Genomic DNA, 17,040 nt, shown 5'->3' with positions numbered 1-17,040 from the left:
ACAAAAAAACCTTTAAAACAAAACTATGAATATAAATTATGCATGGAAACAAAAAAAAATCTAATAAAATCAAACAAAATAAAAAGCCTAAAAATATCTTATATATTGGATAGAGTGAGTACACTTTTATCAAACAAAAAAAAACTATTCTAACAATCATCAAGAGAGTTTGAGAAGTGATTAGTGTCATAACTATGTATTAGTGTAATTTATTTTCAAAAACAGTAGATGATATCATATCATTTATTTAAAACACATACAAAAAAACATCACATATTTTTAAAATTCCATTAGTTAGATGTTAAACAAAACAAAAAAAATTATAAAACTACAAAAAAAAACAATTTAATCATTATAACTCACGTTGTAGATCCCTAATATTTTAACATGAATTTAACAAACATTTTTTTTTTATATAAGTCGTCAAATAGTAACGAAGAAATAGGTTAACATTTGAATAGGTTAAAAATGAATTTTCACATTATTACAAAAAAAAAAAAAAAAACACACATACACATATAACAAAAACAAAACAAAGAAATAGAAGAACTGAATCTCCACGTGGCATTGGCATATTGGCCAGTACAAGAAAAGCGCATTGGCCCACAAAAAAATCCACATATAAAAAACTCAGTCAATCGTTTATTATGATTATTATTATTTTTTATTTTTTTAAGGCACGTCAAATCGAACTCCGATCCGTAAGGACCGGTAGGTTAGCGAATGTATAAATATCAACTCTCATTCCTTCACACCCTTTCGAGTCTCTCTACTCCTCTTCTTATTCACCGGAGTAACCCAAAAAAGGAAAAAAATAAAATAAATATTCTCTCCCCTTAAAATTTTGGAAAACCACAAACAGATTCTCTCTGTCCCAAAAAAAACCTAGGAAATCAGCGCTATGGCTGCGGCGGTTGCATCTGGAATTGCCCCGACGACGGCCATGGTTGATCAAGTTCCCAATCAACCGACGGTTGCTGCTGCTCCTCCTCCTCCTTTCCCTGCCGTGAGTCAGATTGCGGCGGTTGCGGCTGCTGCTGCTGCCGCGGAGGCTTTGCAAACGCATCCAAACTCGTCTCTCTATGTCGGAGATTTAGATCCGAGTGTCGATGAGCCACAACTGTTGGATCTCTTTAATCAAGTTGCTCCAGTTCAGACTGTTAGGGTTTGTCGTGATTTGACTCGTCGTTCTCTTGGTTACGCTTACGTCAATTTCGCTAACCCTGAAGATGGTAAATATTATTGAAAACCCTCTTTATATTGAATTTAATATTATTATTATGGATTACGACACGAAGAATATAAAATTGTTCATGTGTTTGCTTTTGTGGTTTTGTTCTTTTTGCTGTTTTGTTCCTTTTTGCTGTTTTGTAATTAATTTTTTTTTTGTGTTTTATGGGATCAGCGAGTCGTGCGATGGATAGTCTCAACTATGCTCCGATCAGGGACAGGCCTATAAGGATCATGCTCTCGAATCGTGATCCGAGCACTCGATTGAGTGGAAAAGGCAATGTTTTCATCAAAAACCTCGATCCATCGATCGATAACAAAGCTTTGTATGAAACATTCTCGGCTTTCGGGACTATCCTCTCTTGCAAGGTTGCAATGGATGCGGTGGGACGTTCGAAAGGATATGGCTTTGTCCAGTTTGAGAAAGAGGAAACCGCTCAGGCTGCTATTGACAAGCTTAATGGCATGTTGCTTAATGATAAGCAAGTCTTTGTTGGCCATTTTGTTCGACGTCAGGACAGGTCTCGTAGTGAGAGTGGTGCGGTGCCGCGTTTCACTAATGTTTATGTTAAGAATCTTCCTAAGGAGATTACTGATGATGAGCTTAAGAAGACTTTTGGGAAATATGGAGATATCTCTAGTGCGGTTGTGATGAAAGATCAGAGTGGGAACTCGAGGTCTTTCGGGTTTGTGAACTTTGAGAGCCCTGAAGCTGCTGCCGTTGCGGTTGAAAAGATGAACGGTATCAGCCTTGGGGAGGATGTGTTGTATGTTGGGAGGGCACAGAAGAAGTCTGAGAGGGAAGAGGAATTGAGGAGAAAGTTTGAGCAAGAGAGGATAAGCAGGTTTGAGAAATTACAAGGATCAAATCTGTATTTGAAGAACCTTGATGATAGCGTGAATGATGAGAAGCTCAAGGAGATGTTCTCTGAGTATGGGAACGTGACCTCCTGCAAGGTTTGTTTTTGATTCTAAAGCACATCTTTTAACCACATACATTGTACTAAATTTTTTGTTTCTGGTCATATTTAGGTTATGATGAATTCACAAGGTTTGAGCAGAGGCTTTGGTTTTGTTGCTTACTCCAGTCCTGAAGAAGCTTCGAGAGCTGTAAGTTTCAACTTAATTCACAATCTTTTTACATATACATAGATGCTTTATAAATTGGTATTAAAATGTTGTTTATGGGGAATGATGAATATATGTAGTTGAGTGAAATGAATGGGAAGATGATAGGAAGGAAACCTCTTTACGTTGCTTTTGCTCAACGCAAAGAAGAAAGACGGGCTCACCTTCAGGTTCGTTAGCCCTCTCGCTTTTTGAACTTCAAATTGTGTTGTTTTGTGACACTGACTTCTAAAACTCTCTTGATGTTTTCACGTGTTTCAGACTCTATTTACTCATATCAGATCACCTGGGACAATGTCGCCAATTCCATCACCAATGCCTGGGTTCCATCATCACCCACCAGGAGGGCCAATGTCAGGACCACACCACCCAACAATGTACATAGGTCAGAATGGTCAAGGTCTGGTACCCCCACAACCTATGGGGTATGGGTACCAAGTTCAGTTCATGCCCGGGGTGCGTCCAGGTGCAGGCCCGGCTAACTACATGATGCCTTTCCCTCTTCAAAGGCAAACTCAGCCTGGTCCTCGTGTTGGGTTCAGGCGTGGTGCTAATAACATGCAGCAGCACTTCCAACAACAACAAGTAAAATTCTTATCATGAGTTCTTATATGTCTTGAGCAAGTTTTTTTTATCTTTAACATAATCATACGAATTTGAATTTGTTGGGGTTTGTTATTATCTTGGAACTGTCAGATTCTGCAGCAAAATGCAAGCCCGGGAATGCGATACATGGGAGGCGCAGGCAACAGGAGGAATGGAATGGAAGCATCTGCTCCACAAGGCATCATCCCTTTGCCATTGAATGCATCTGCAATCTCTCACAATGCTCCTCAACACCCGCATAAGCCACCTCTCCTCACCATTTCCAAGCTTGCATCTGATTTGGCTTTGGCTCCCCCGGAGAAACACCCACAGGTTTGTGAACTCCAATGTTTCTTCTCTTGTCTCATCTAGGACTTGCATTGTATCAAGATTTGTTAACGATATCATTGCATTGTGAATTGATGACAGATGCTTGGGGAGAACCTTTACCCACTTGTGGCGCAGCAGGAGCCAGAATATGCGGCCAAAGTTACTGGGATGTTGCTGGAGATGGATCAAGCTGAGATTTTGCACCTTCTTGAGTCACCTGAAGCTCTTAAGGCTAAAGTTTCCGAGGCTCTGGATGTTCTCAGACTCTCTGCTAATGCACCAGCTGTGTCATCTGTTGATGACCAGTTTGCTCTATCCTCAACCGAGTGAACATACTGTTTACTCAAGACAATGTTTATCTGGCTTTCTTTAGACTGCAGTTGTTTTCAAACTTTTAGGAACTTTTAACTAGTTTTTTCTGTTGTGAGTTTTTTTCTCTTAGCATTGAGACTTTTATTCTTAGCACTTTCTCTAGTTTTATTTGGAGTCTAGTTACTGAGTCAACTCTTTTGCATCTCAAAATTTGTTTCAGAAACTTTACATTTAGCATTTCATAATAATCTGCATCCTGTTAAAACATAAATCTATCTCTGATCACATGAAATCTGGATGTACCTCGTCGTCTACTATCTGGTATTCCGTATTTATCTCCATTATTGCTCTGTCCCATTCTCCTACATTAGCGTCATCCTTCAAGGTTTTATTTCCACCAATTTGTGGTGGTGCCTGATGTTCTCCTTCCTCATCAATCAAGTAGGCGTCCCATTTCGAAGCTGGCTTAATAATTCTCTCTGACTCTAGATTTCTCTCTTCTATATCCTTCTTCCTTGTCATTACTCCATCTGCAACAAATTCTACGGAAAGTATAATTACAACACTAAAGAAAACATCATCTTAGTAAAAAAAATCATTCAGGCCTTTAACGAGAGCATTGTCTGTGAATGTCAATAAACAACAGAATTCTTCTTACCGGAACAGAAATTTGGCATTTTGATGCTGCGCGTGGAGAAGGAAGGCTTGAAGAGTGCATTACCGTCTTTCTTCCCACCTCCTGTAATTGATGATGATCCACCAGCATTAGAATCTTTGTTCAGCTTTGGCCTCTTGAACATATCTTTCGGCATTTCAGTCACAATCTTGACATCTGCAAATGCGTATATCTCTCAAGATGCATAACATACCAATCCAAATCAAAGAAATTTCAACGAACACTCTTAATTCTCTTGAAGTAGACTCACTCACCGTCTTCTTCTCCAACTAATCTCCGGCGATCATTTGGCGAATCGAAATCAAGATACTCACTCCAATCAGATCGCTTCTTCATTCCAATAACATCTAAAACCTCCTCTCCTTCAACATCAACCTCCGAAAACGAATCTGCAACCTCATCGGCAACTTTGCGAGACATATTAAAGGACTGTACAAAGAAACGAAGCTCCTTAGCCTTATAACCTTGAGCAAACACCTTTTTCACCGATTGCTTCTGATTACAAATCACACAAACCCATTTGTTACTGCTTTTCTTCTTCTGCTTCACCTGCGAATTCGGACCCCAAAAAAAATCCGTAAAAAACTAACCAATACACAAATTGACAGAGAAAGAAGAAGAAAGAGCGAGAGAGTTTAAACCTGCATAGTCGAACATTCGTAACATTGGAGAGCGATAAAGAGAGTACTCGCCATTTTTCTCCTCCTCCTTCGTCTTCGTCTGTTCTCTAGGGATTTAGATTTTGTGTTTCCAGATTATTTTGTACCGGGTTTGGTTTATAAAGTCGGTTTAATATATCACAATTTTTGTTGGCAATCTCCAGATTAGTTTGTACCGGGTGTGGTTAACAGAAGACAGTGAATAGTTTCGGTTAAGATCCCGCGTTTTTTTTACAGTAGCGAGTAGAATCAAACCCTAAAAACCCAGATCTTAAAGCTTCGTGGTAGAGGTAGGAGGAAGATGATGGCGCAAGAGAAGCACATAGAGAAGGTGCTTTTCAGCGATGAAGTAATCGCTGAGCGTGTTGGTCAACTTGGATCTGAGATTACTTCTGATTTCTCCGGTGACTCGGAATCGCCTGTTTTCGTCGGCGTAGCCACCGGTGCTTGCCTCTTCTTGGCCGATCTCGTTAGGCGAATTGACTTACCCATGGCTATTGATTACATCAGAGCTGAGTCTTACGGCTCTGGTACTGTATCCAATGGACTTCCCAGAATATCATTTGACTTAAAGCTTGACATCACGAACAAGCACGTTGTCTTGGTAATCTCCATCTCTTTATGCGTGATGGATTTGTCTTCGGCTAATATTTGTGAATTTTAGCAATTGAGTTTCAGATATATGTGAATTTCATGAAAAGTTTCAGTCTTTACAGCTTAAAAATTGTTGTGTGTTGGATACTGAAAATTGTGTCTTTTTCTATTGAGTTTTAACGTATGAAGAACACAGTGATATGCTTCACAATCTCATTTGATGATGTCTTGCTAATTATTTTACACTACGCATTCGGAAACTTCACTACCTTTTAAGTTCACCAGCTATGTGTTTTCTTAAAGGTCGAGGACATTGTGGATACTGGCAATACACTTAGCTGCCTGATTGAGCACCTAAAATTGAAAAAGGCATCATCTGTTTCTGTTTGTACTCTCCTTGACAAGCCATCGAGAAGAAAGGTTCATTTTAAGCTGTTTGGGAATGGGAAATTCTACAGTGGTTTTGAAGTAAGCTGCTTTTTGTCTCTCTCTATTCAAATTTGTTTAGCATTATATCTCTGTCTAAGGGCTTTGGAATTTCAGTATATTGCTTTCAGAAAATTTTGATATAGTTGAGACTTGCTAACCATCAATGATCTCCGTAAGCCACCTTGACCCTAGTATCCAGTTACTTATAAAATCAATGAGATTGTTGCATGATATTTTCCGATTTCTTTTTGTTCAGTCGTCGCAATGTTATGCCTATGCTTGTCTAGACCATGGTAAACAAACGTATTTTTTAGTGTTAGGAACTAGCCTGACTTAAGAATGTATATTTCATGGCATTGTGTTGAATATGTGTTGTACCCTCTGAATATCCGCAGTGTTCAGATGAATTTGTTGTGGGCTATGGCATGGACTTTGCAGAGCAATACCGCAACCTATCTTACATTGGCGTATTGAAGCCTGAATATTACATGTAACAATATTACATGAACTCAAAGTCAGTTCATCTGAAAAGAAACCCAGACTTCAAAAAATTACTGGGCATCATGAGTTCTTTTATGACTTGCCCCTGTTTTATTGGTCAAAGCAGTAAAACCAAAGTTCTACTATAATTTGACATTAATTATGATGGAAAGCTAATGCAAGCGCACCATGCAATTCATATTTTCCACAAAGCTTTTTGTTATAGAGAATCATTGAACAAAACCATGCATTATATTACAAGAAATAGATCAATCAAACAAATGGTAATCCGAATTATATTAAGGAGTTTCAGCCTTCCTTAGGGATATATCTTTCTTTTGTTACTTCCAGGTGAGCAAAGGAAGAGAGTTCTTGGCCGGAGGAACAACTTTTCCATCAGCATCATACAATATAACACCTGAGAAGTCTGGAAGCTGGCATTTTCCTCCCATGAGAATGTTCTTCTGCCACAGCGGACCTCGTCTCTGATCCCCACTAAGCAACATGCTCGGGTCCCCGTTGTATGGATCATAAACATCACCATTGTTCATCATCGTCGTGTCATTTTGGAGATGTATAACAGGTTCATAATCTCTAGAGCCATAACAGGTAACCCAACGACAAAGCTTCCTCTTCGAATGAGAAGCGAGGCTAACCAAACGGACGCTTGCAGAGGCTAAACCCATCTTGAAAACTGTAAGCCGCTTCGTTCGAGATGATGGAGCGGACTGAGCCATTGGATATGAGCAAGATTGTTGGTTTTGCGGCTTGAGAGTTTGTGGGTCGATACTGTCTTTGGACTTTGAGCTCAGGAGTTTTAAGTAGCAGTTTGGGTCAGCATAAATATCAATGGAAAAATGGAGTGGTTCGCCATTGGAGTGGTCAGTGAGAAGCTCTTAGTTTATGGTTCTGGTGCTTCTGTGGTTTAGTTAATGGTTTGACCTTGACTTGTCTTCTTTTGACTTTTTATGTAACCGTTGCGTGATATTTCGTGGCCCTCATCGTGGCCCTAATTATAAGGCCCATTAAGCCCACAAGATATCTTCGTCTTCCTCATATATGCAATCTGAAGTTTTGAACAATTTCAATTTCTCATTTACCCATTTATCTGCGCCGCCGACCGACAAAAAAAATCTCGGAGAAACCTAACCGGCGGGAGCCATGCGTCTTCACTCAGCAATTACTCTCCGAAATTTGTTCACCAGAAAGTCTCTCCGAATCCCACAGATTCCAAGCATTACATCTTCTACGATTCTCATAAACTCGCTTAGCAATGTCTCTGGTAATCTCGGATCTCCATATTCGAAATCCAGTCTCTCCGAAACATCATCAGCTAGCTCTCTAATGTCCCGGATCCCAAACGCCTTCCAGGAGAATCAGAGAAGATACGGCACCGACACTAGCGGTGGCTCACCTGTAGATGTAAACAAAGTAGTGGACGAGATTAATCTCAAGTTCGCTGAAGCTCGTGAAGAGATCGAAATGGCTATGGATGCGAAGGAGACGGTTTACTTCAACGAAGAAGCAGAGTGCGCTAGAGCCGCCGTGGCAGAGGTTTTGGAGATGTTCGAAGGTTTGCTCGGGAAAGTAACAGAGAAAGAGAAAGCGTCTCTGCAGCGATCCATGGGACTCAAGATTGAACAGCTAAAAGCTGAGCTTCAACAACTGAACGAATGATCGATCAATTGATCATTTTTGATTCTGTGGAGAAACGAAGAGGTTAGCAGAAATTTTCCTCTTCTTCACTGAGCCATTGTTCTTAGCTGATTATCATCTCTGTGTGCTTCAATAAATTTTAGGTCAAATTCAAAACATTGAGTGAAGATTGCAATGCTTAAGCCTCTATTGTTGCTTGCTTCTGTGACTACACACTCTTTTCATTAGAGGAAAAAAACTTGAAACAATTTATTATGTTACTATTTCAGTGAGCTTCGTTGTGTGTTTTGATCTTTACATAGATACATTTGTTTCTGTAAAAGAACAAGAATTATCAGGAGGAAGAAAGAACTTAAACATTTACTCATAATAATACATAGTATCAAAATTTCAAATACAGAAAATCATTGTACAACATGTTGTTAACAGGATTTGTGAATTTGTCACTGACTCTCGAACTTGAACCAGTCCCAGTTAGCATAGATTTCTTCATCCTTGCCTTGAGGGAAACTGCTTGTGATTGGAGGATGATCAGAAATCGCGCTTGTAGCCACTGAAGGCATCTTTTCTCTATACTTTTTTGCCATCTCTTCAGCTTCCGTGAACACTTTCTGCATCGACAAAATCACAGTATTAAGGGACATGAATGGCAATTTTGTACCGGGTTAAAAGAGAACAAGTTAGGTCCATAGATCAAGTGGTACCTCTCTGTCTGAGATGAACAAGCCCGGTTCGCTTTCAAGATCAGCAATGCTGTAGAAAAGAAAATAGTTGTTACTGATACTGAGGTGGTAGTGAATTTTGGAATTTGAGTTGTTTTTACCTAAGAGAGATCTTGTCTGGAAATAGAGATTTCACAACCAGAACCTTTACACTTTCGTCCACCTGAAGCACATCGCTCACCGATCCAATTCTTCTTCGAGTTATGTTTGAAATGTGTAGCAGTCCACTGTATAACATTTATCGGCAAACGAAATGAATTCAAAACTACTAGTTAGTAGTCACTAAGAAGAACAACGAATTTATGGAAGCAATAGATAATGAACTACCTTCTGCTACTATCCCCGAGTTTGACTTGAGCTCCATATGGTAAGATTTTGGCAACTGTTCCTTCTAATAGTGTTCCTTCTCGAAGGTACAGCTTCTCCTGAGACATCATTCGATAGATTATTAATCTCATTGTTGGCTTTTCTTATAAAAGACAAGACAGAAGGGAAGAAACTAACCCAGGCTACTTTTTCACTCAGTATCAAGTCGTTTTTGTCTTCGTTCAATCGTGTTATCTGCACAAGGAGTCTACGACCCACCTGCAACACGAAAAAGGCCTGAGAAAACGCAGAATGGTAATGCCAAAAGCCTACTGAGATTCAGCAGAACAAACAAAATTGTTACAGTGGAAGAAGAAACTCTTGCTTTACGTTTTCCTTCAACTCGGTGAAATTGTTCACTTTCTTCACCAATTCCTGCTTCGGAATAAAAGCTCTTAAACCCTGAAAATTAAGCCAACAAAGAGCTATGCATTATCCACTTGTGACTTGTGAGCAAACATGTGAACAAGACGAAAAATTCGGCTACCTCAATTCTGGTGAGAAGTCCTCCTGTATTCCACTCTGTTATCTTAACTTCAATAGGCTCATTAACTTGCTTAATCTGCCACATAACCATTCACTCTTCATTAGATGCATCTGAATGATACAAATACTTCAAACCAAGACCAGTTTTTGAATCCAGATAATGAATAAATCAAGGCACAAGAAAAAAACCTGCCTCACTCGGTGCCAAGAGATTCTCCGAAAGTACCGTCTAGAAGAAAGCAAAGGTCTTCCACTCAACGTCCTTCCTAAAACCTCCGCGAAAACCACCGTCCCAATCTCCACCACCGGTCTACCTTGCCGTGCAAATTCCGCAATTTCAACACCTTCATCATCATCATCCTTAAAAATCCCCATTTTCCCATTAACCAAAAACTCTTCAGCATCATACTTCAAATCACACAACAAATAATCCAACTCTTTATCATACAAAGGAAGAATCTCTTTCGTCAGCATAGTTCCCAACATATCCGCACCAATACTCACATCAAGCTTATTCTCATTACCCGAAACCACAACACCAACCACAAAATCACCTGGTTTAGGATCGTAATACTCTACACTGACTCTATCCGTCTCCTCTTCCGCTTCAATTCCCTCCCCTTCTCCTTCTGGTTTGAAGAATTTCAAAAACGGCTCCAGTATCTCGTCATCGTCTGCTTTACCATTCTCCTTCTCATTTTCTGATTTCGGTACAGGACTCGGCTTGTTCAATAGCTCAAGCTCCTCCTCCGCCACGATTCCTCCATTTTCAACACCGGAAACATCCTCTCGTGAGCAAAATCTAATCCCATAAGCTCCACGAGTAGCAAAATCGCGACAAATAGCGAAACTACGAAACCGAAAAGGGCTTAGGGTTTCACAAAATTGAAACTGCGATACTTTCTCCGATGCTTTAAAGTAGATACAGTCTCTCGCATCACCGGAGCTACGAATCGACGACGACGGAGAAGAAGAAGAAGTGAATATAGGAAGAGACTTACATGGCTGATAGAGAAGCGTTTGCATCTTTTTTCCTCTTATCCGCCGCGTAAGATAATTTCTTCAAACGGTTCTTTTTATCCTTTTCTTTTCGCTAGTTTTATCAAAATTGCCCTCTTATTTACGAAATTTACCAATTTGGGCATGAAGTTTTAAATATGACAATGAAACACAAACTTCTCAATTTAAGAACCAGCTATTGACGACAGCTAACGATAGGCCCAACATTGATAATGGACCTAATAAATTTTGTGGTTATGTGTCAAATATTAATGGACCCGTTATTTTAAATGGACCGTCGCATTTATTAAACTGATGATATTAAATTAATAACGTTTAAATAATGTGGTCGGCGATTCGATTTAATGCATAAAACGTTTATAGACTTTAATAAATATTCTTGGTTATTAAAAATATGGTTTATATACTAGGGGAGCTTAATAGGGATGAACCGATTGGATTAATTGAACCAAAAAAATCATCTAAAAGCCTAACCATATTTTACTACTGTAGTTTTAAACGTTTTTTTTTTAACCACAACCGAAATTTCATTGATAATTTAAAATATATTTGACTAAAACTTGAAAATGAAACTTAAATACGATCTAAAACCAAATTTGATCTAAAACCAAATTTGTACTAAACTATCACCAAATCGAAATCCAAATGAACACCTCTTTTTTATATTCACAATTTAAAAACACCTAACGCTAATGGTAAATAGTATAAAATAAATAAACTTACACTGAACGAGAAATTTACTCTACACATTGTTTGCGTCGGCCAATGAAAAACAATATATTTGCATTCAGATTCAATAAAAGAAATTTCTGAAAGATTTTTTCTAAAATAAAAGAAAAAGAAGTTTTGTTCATATATAAATTTGGATTTGGAATATAGTGAAAGTAATAGACACTAGACATCGATTAGACAAACTGCATAATTTCAAATCGTAAATTATTTAAAAAAGATGGAGATCAGAATGATGATGCTTCATACTTGTTTATGATGATCAAGTTCTAACCTGACGACAACCCATCAGTACGCAAACTAATATCTCAATTTAATTTACATAATTGTGAGTCTATCATGACAACTATAAAAATATAAACTCACCGATTGATTATTATGATTAATCGTCGTTTCGCCACCTATTCAAAATGAAACAACTAATTATACGCTGAATGTTTAATTAATCAGTGAGTCATTGTCAATCGTATAAAAAATCACCTTTAAAAAATGCTGGTAATTCGTCGAAGACCACTTATATCCAATAATTTAGTGCATGCTGATTAGCATCAGAATTTAATATTGTTCCCTCATAGTACAATAGTTTAATAGTTTCCTAGATTGAAATTAGTGTGGTTTTAAAACCTAGACTGTATTTAGACTGTATTCGGCGACCAAACTTTCATAAGGTTGTGGTATAGTTATAGAAGATGCAAATTTTATTTGGGCGATCGAGAAGTTGGTAAACATTATAATCGATGTAAACAAAAAATATTTACACTTGTCTAATTGTTTTCCAAAATGTTACCACTATCTTAGTCTCTTACTAAGAAAAATACCAACATAAGTGCAATTATATGTTTTCTTGTGATAAAGTAGTGCTTATGTTAGCATTAAACTTTGATACTATTAATTTCATCATTCGGTCATAGGTATGTGCAATAATGAAATGAGATCGTAATCATCGCTGTGCAGATAACTTAGAAAATGAAGTCTGATGAGGTAAGACAAGTCTCATCATTTTATTAATCCTGATCTCTCTCTTCATCCGGTAACATAAATAAGTAAATTATACAAACAGCGTACGTCAATTAAGGTTTTCAGTTTATATTAATCACAGATCAGTATAAAAATACGACACGACAAAGTTTAACAACGAATCAATATATGGTTCTACGTCAAAACGACATGTGGTAAGGATATGTAGTACCTTAAAGCTGTGGTTACAAAAACCGGAGATCTAAACGTAAAAGTTGTTCCATTGCCACCGGTTTACGTTGGTTTTTTGGTTTACTCGCCGGTTAAACTAGAGGTGTGAATGGTGTGATATTTTATAGAGATAAGAACACTATTTACCTATGAAAAAAAAAAACACTATTTACCTTTAGATTTTCTGTTTTACCAGTTGTCACTCACTGAGGAATGTTCCAGCTTTTTGAGGCTAGAAACAAATTAGTCACAACTGTAGTTGGTCATTTTTTTACCATCATGGTGTGGTAAGTCATAAGTGTAGACTGTTCTATTAAAATAAAAGAAACTACTTTTTAGCTTTTTATATATTAATTCAATTTATTCCTCTCATTATTTTTTTTTACAATTAATTGGTTTCATTCCTCATAATTTCTTAAAAGTTCCCCCAAAACGTAATAGTAGTTGAACCCTAATTTTCTTGTTCGTTGGTTCTAGATTAAATGGGATATCAACTTTTGACTTCATGTCCAAATTATACCAAGATTCACCTAAACTAGAAAAAGAGAAAATATTTTTCTGTAATGTTCTAATAATACAAATATAGAAGATGATATTCCTAACTATTTCCTTCATATATCGTTTTCAATAATTTAAATTTTGTCTTCTGCTCCAACAATAAAAAAGTTTCATGTCCCCCTCCGGAAATAATTAGAGCCAAATAGTTAGGCCATAACATTAAATTATTATATTGTATGAAACGGTAGGACTACATGCATGAGAGACTAGGAATCGCTTAAATCTAGTAAACTTCGATGTCGAGAAAAACTTTATATTTGCGAATATATTAAAAACATAAGAAAAAACTTTACGAGAAGAACACGTGGCAAGAGCGTGTACATTGAAAGAAATGTAATCACATAAGTATATGCAGAGCCGGGTCTAAGGGAGTGCCTACAGTGCCAAAACACAGGGTCCCACAATTTTTCATCAATTTTTTAAAACATTTTAGAGTCCTAATTTCCTTAAAATTCTGTAAAAAAGGTCTAAAATTTTCAAATTTCTTAAGTATAGAACAAAAATTTGGATTTATTTTTTGCTTTGGCACATGGACTAAATTATTTTTGAGCCGGGCCTAAGTATATGATAATATTACATGTGAATGTAAACACAAATATAAATGGAGAAGCAAAAGGGCCAGAGGAAGAAAGAGATTTGTTTTTTCGACCTTCCAAAAAAAAAGCTCACATTCACATTCACAAGACACCCAAAGAAGCATTAATTGCTATCGCTCTTTCGTTTTTCTGTTCTCGTCGTCTTCTTCTCTTCTTCTTCGTTTCGTCATCTCTTCACAAAGTCACAGCAGGTACTTTCATCTGATCTCATTATTATATTTTAGATTTTTCTTTAGTTTCAAATTAACTTTGTTCTCATTTGGATAGGTTTAATCTGTGACTGTAAATAAAACTTATAATTATTATTTAACTAGAACATTCTGATGAGAATAAATGTTCAATAATTGAGGTCTAATTTATGAACAATTTCTTCTCCGTATCTAATACCTTTTACCAATATGGTTATTTCTACATCATTAACCAAAAATACATTTGTATTTATTACTTAGAGATGGATTTTTTTTTTTTTTTTTGTCCACAATGATATGGAATATATTTGTGTGAACATTATCGTAAGTCTAAAAACAAGGAATGAAACAGAGAAGAACAGTGAGTTATACTGTGTTATTTGGGACCATATATTCCTAAAATAAAGGCATGTTTGGTCATTTGTATTGTACTTTTTTCGTTATCTACACAATCTCTAATATAAGAATATATGTTGATGTTGGCAACTTTTGGTAGATAAAACTTGTGTATCATATAGCTTGCTATTTTGTGATTTTTGTTTTTGTCCTTCTTCAATACTGTTTTATTTTTCTTAAAAAAAAAAGAAAATTCTGAAGCCTTTTACAGTATTCATTTCATGGCATTACGTGTTTAATTAAGCGAATTAATATAGGGATTATTGTCTAAAATGCCCTTTTTTAAAAAAAACTTATGAAAATGCTTTTTTTGAATAGTTTATGGATTTTGCTATTTTTTAACACTTAAAAAAGTACGTATTTATGATTTTTTTTTGCAAAATTACGTACATTATACCAAATACTAAACCCTAAAAATAAATAGAACCGACTAAACCCAAACATAACGAATGAAACGCATGTTAAATCATATTTTTGGAGCTTAAAAAAAGACAAAATCCACAAACTATTCAAAAAAAGGCAAAATCTATAAATGCCATTATAAAAAATGGCAAAATCCGTAATTAATTCATTAATATATGTTTAAATAATTTTAAGCAGATATTGAGTTAAAAATATAGATTCAGCTAAAATGTAGATGTCAATCTGAAGCCTGAAGGCAGTAGTTGATTGGACAGATATTTTTGATCTTTCATGTCAATTTCGAAATGAGTGAGTTCAAATTAAAGCTGAGTTTAAAGTGGCATTTATATACCACTAGGCTAAAAAGGACAAAAACAAAAAGGATTATTGTTGATTTTGTCATTTTTCATAAATTTTTTTTGAAATTGCTATTTTTACTAAAATTTTATGGATATGTCATTTTCTAACATTTAAAAATATACGTATTCAGATTTTTTTTGGTAAAAATACGTAGTTTATACAAAATACTAAATCCTAAGAACAACCACAACCGACTAAACTCAAACATGATGAATAAAACGCATATTAAATCATATTTCCGTAGCCTAAAAAAACAAAATCCGTAAACTATTCAAAAAATTGCAAAATCCACAAATGCCATAAAAAAAATGGCAAATCCATAATTGATTCTTTGCAAAATGACCTACGTAGATAACGTCACTACCAAATCTGTAAATAAGTATAACTCATTTTTGGCGTGATTTGACAAAATTATCATTATTATAATTTGCAATATATTTGTTATAAACACGTTTTTTCCAAATGTAGAGTGATTTTTTAATTAATATATGGTTGCCAAATTTTTTTTTGCATATACTGTTGTAAAATATTGTTATTTCATGGGTAATAGAACAAACTTATTAACTTAAATTTTAATCAGATTAAACGGTGTAATATTATGTAATATAATAGTATATCAATATATTTACATATAATATCATAATATTATGTAAAAATAAGTGTCGATTCAGTATTTTAAAAATATATTTTGAATAATGTTACATAATTATATGTTGTTTTCAGTCTATTTAGAAGAAAACAAAATCCATTTAATTAAAAGCATGAGCTTTTTAGGTTTTTGTATATAATTAGTTTGATTTGAGAAAATAAGAAGCACTTGATTTTTAAAATTGGTAGGACTACGGGTTAGTTGGAATTTTCTTTTACCATGGTTTATTTAATTTTATTAAGTTGAAATGTCATCTTATCTTATAAAATCCTGTCAAATATATATAATATATATGACGGGATACAAATTTGGGTGTCGACCATTGCATTTGCCTACAATATTATGGATTGTGGTCAAGAGTCAAGATTGATGTGATGCCAAAGGGGACCAAACATGTTTTCTTTTCCTTATGATCTCTTTATCTCTATTCTCTTTTATTTTGGTTTGTTTGTTTTCTTCCCTCTCTTAATTCCTCCTTGTTCTTTCGTCATTGATCCATCCTCGTCGATATCTTTTCCCTTTTAATACATTTTTTTTTTTTCACCGAAAGATTTTCATTATATAATACAAGAGTGGAATACATGGGTGGAATACGTTTTTGGGATGCGTTTTCGAAATACAATACCGGCGGAAAACAAAGAAATCCCCGGAAGCTAAAGCCCGATACACGGGAAACATAAGAAAATATACTAAAGTCAAGAAGTGAAGCTCTCGAAATCATCGAAAAAGTCGGAGGAGAATAGAAACCGCGGAAATAAGAGCTCAAAGGTCGCAAGCTAGAGGACCTACCACCGCAAATGGAGAAGGACCAGGGATAGTGGAAACCGCGAAGACATATCCCAACTAAAAACGATTATCCCAAACATATGAAAACGCCGCGAATCTAATACCTAACCACTTAGTCTTCTAACGAACAAGTCTAAATCTAGAACTTTGCATCCCCACAAGAGGTTAGCCTTACAAGAACAGAAAAGGAACAGACCACGAGAGAAAACCTACTTATTAATCTAAACTAGAGGCGGTGGAAGGAGACACACTTAAAAGATTCAATGAACAAAGAACAAAGAAGAGATAATGCGAAAGCTATCCACAACTAGCCAACACGACCAATCCCCGGAGCTTTCTAGATATAACAAAGAGCAAAACCATGACCCAGCAATTCCAAAGACTAAACCAACAACTACCAGAAGCTAACACAAACAAACAGCTAAAACCATCCGATAAGAGAAAGGCAATATGAGTTTCAACCCGACAAGGAACAGAAACGAAAAGTCTCTGTCACCTCGCAACCACCGGCGGCG

At 36.2% G+C, this 17,040-nt stretch overlaps 6 protein-coding genes across 8 annotated transcripts; 3 read left to right on the top strand and 3 right to left on the bottom strand.

Moving 5' to 3' along the window:
• Window positions 1-527: 527 nt before the first annotated feature.
• On the top strand, window positions 528-3,777 carry LOC9323451 (polyadenylate-binding protein 5). Its single transcript, XM_002888800.2, has 7 exons — window positions 528-1,232; window positions 1,406-2,187; window positions 2,263-2,340; window positions 2,439-2,528; window positions 2,620-2,943; window positions 3,055-3,276; window positions 3,373-3,777. Exons 1-7 carry the CDS (start codon window positions 902-904, stop codon window positions 3,601-3,603), a joined length of 2,058 nt encoding a protein of 685 aa, XP_002888846.1. The 5' UTR covers window positions 528-901; the 3' UTR covers window positions 3,604-3,777.
• Window positions 3,766-5,089, bottom strand: LOC9324909 (MRN complex-interacting protein). Of its 2 annotated transcripts, none has more exons than XM_002887340.2 (4): window positions 4,903-5,089; window positions 4,516-4,810; window positions 4,244-4,417; window positions 3,766-4,115 (listed from the first exon to the last, which is right to left on the bottom strand). In XM_002887340.2, exons 1-4 carry the CDS (start codon window positions 4,954-4,956, stop codon window positions 3,868-3,870), a joined length of 771 nt encoding a protein of 256 aa, XP_002887386.1. In that variant the 5' UTR covers window positions 4,957-5,089; the 3' UTR covers window positions 3,766-3,867. The 2 variants fall into 2 exon arrangements, with proteins under 2 accessions (XP_002887386.1, XP_020889975.1); XM_021034316.1 differs by having other exon boundaries at window positions 3,766-4,127; window positions 4,903-5,076.
• A 79-nt stretch (window positions 5,090-5,168) lies between these two features.
• Window positions 5,169-6,626, top strand: LOC9323450 (hypoxanthine-guanine phosphoribosyltransferase). The gene is made up of 3 exons (XM_002888799.2): window positions 5,169-5,524; window positions 5,818-5,982; window positions 6,339-6,626. Exons 1-3 carry the CDS (start codon window positions 5,222-5,224, stop codon window positions 6,435-6,437), a joined length of 567 nt encoding a protein of 188 aa, XP_002888845.2. The 5' UTR covers window positions 5,169-5,221; the 3' UTR covers window positions 6,438-6,626.
• Window positions 6,627-6,764: 138 nt separating this feature from the next.
• On the bottom strand, window positions 6,765-7,502 carry LOC9324908. The gene has a single exon (XM_002887339.2). It carries the CDS (start codon window positions 7,158-7,160, stop codon window positions 6,765-6,767), a length of 396 nt encoding a protein of 131 aa, XP_002887385.1. The 5' UTR covers window positions 7,161-7,502.
• A 6-nt stretch (window positions 7,503-7,508) lies between these two features.
• On the top strand, window positions 7,509-8,438 carry LOC9323449. The gene is made up of 2 exons (XM_021034317.1): window positions 7,509-8,142; window positions 8,223-8,438. Exon 1 carries the CDS (start codon window positions 7,585-7,587, stop codon window positions 8,098-8,100), a length of 516 nt encoding a protein of 171 aa, XP_020889976.1. The 5' UTR covers window positions 7,509-7,584; the 3' UTR covers window positions 8,101-8,142; window positions 8,223-8,438.
• LOC9324907 (30S ribosomal protein S1 homolog A) lies at window positions 8,419-10,717 on the bottom strand. Of its 2 annotated transcripts, XM_021034315.1 has the most exons (9): window positions 10,430-10,717; window positions 9,843-10,252; window positions 9,655-9,729; window positions 9,498-9,569; window positions 9,306-9,386; window positions 9,129-9,226; window positions 8,903-9,028; window positions 8,784-8,832; window positions 8,419-8,690 (listed from the first exon to the last, which is right to left on the bottom strand). In XM_021034315.1, the coding sequence occupies exons 1-9, from the start codon at window positions 10,677-10,679 to the stop codon at window positions 8,523-8,525; spliced, it is 1,329 nt and encodes a 442-aa protein (XP_020889974.1). In that variant the 5' UTR covers window positions 10,680-10,717; the 3' UTR covers window positions 8,419-8,522. The 2 variants fall into 2 exon arrangements, with proteins under 2 accessions (XP_020889974.1, XP_002887384.1); XM_002887338.2 differs by having other exon boundaries at window positions 9,843-10,717.
• Window positions 10,718-17,040: the final 6,323 nt, after the last annotated feature.

The sequence above is a fragment of the Arabidopsis lyrata genome (genome assembly GCF_000004255.2).
Source record: "Arabidopsis lyrata subsp. lyrata unplaced genomic scaffold ARALYscaffold_2, whole genome shotgun sequence".
NCBI lineage: Eukaryota > Viridiplantae > Streptophyta > Magnoliopsida > Brassicales > Brassicaceae > Arabidopsis > Arabidopsis lyrata.
The sequence above is the reverse complement of the archived record's forward strand: the minus strand, read 5'-3'. Positions and strand labels throughout refer to the sequence as shown.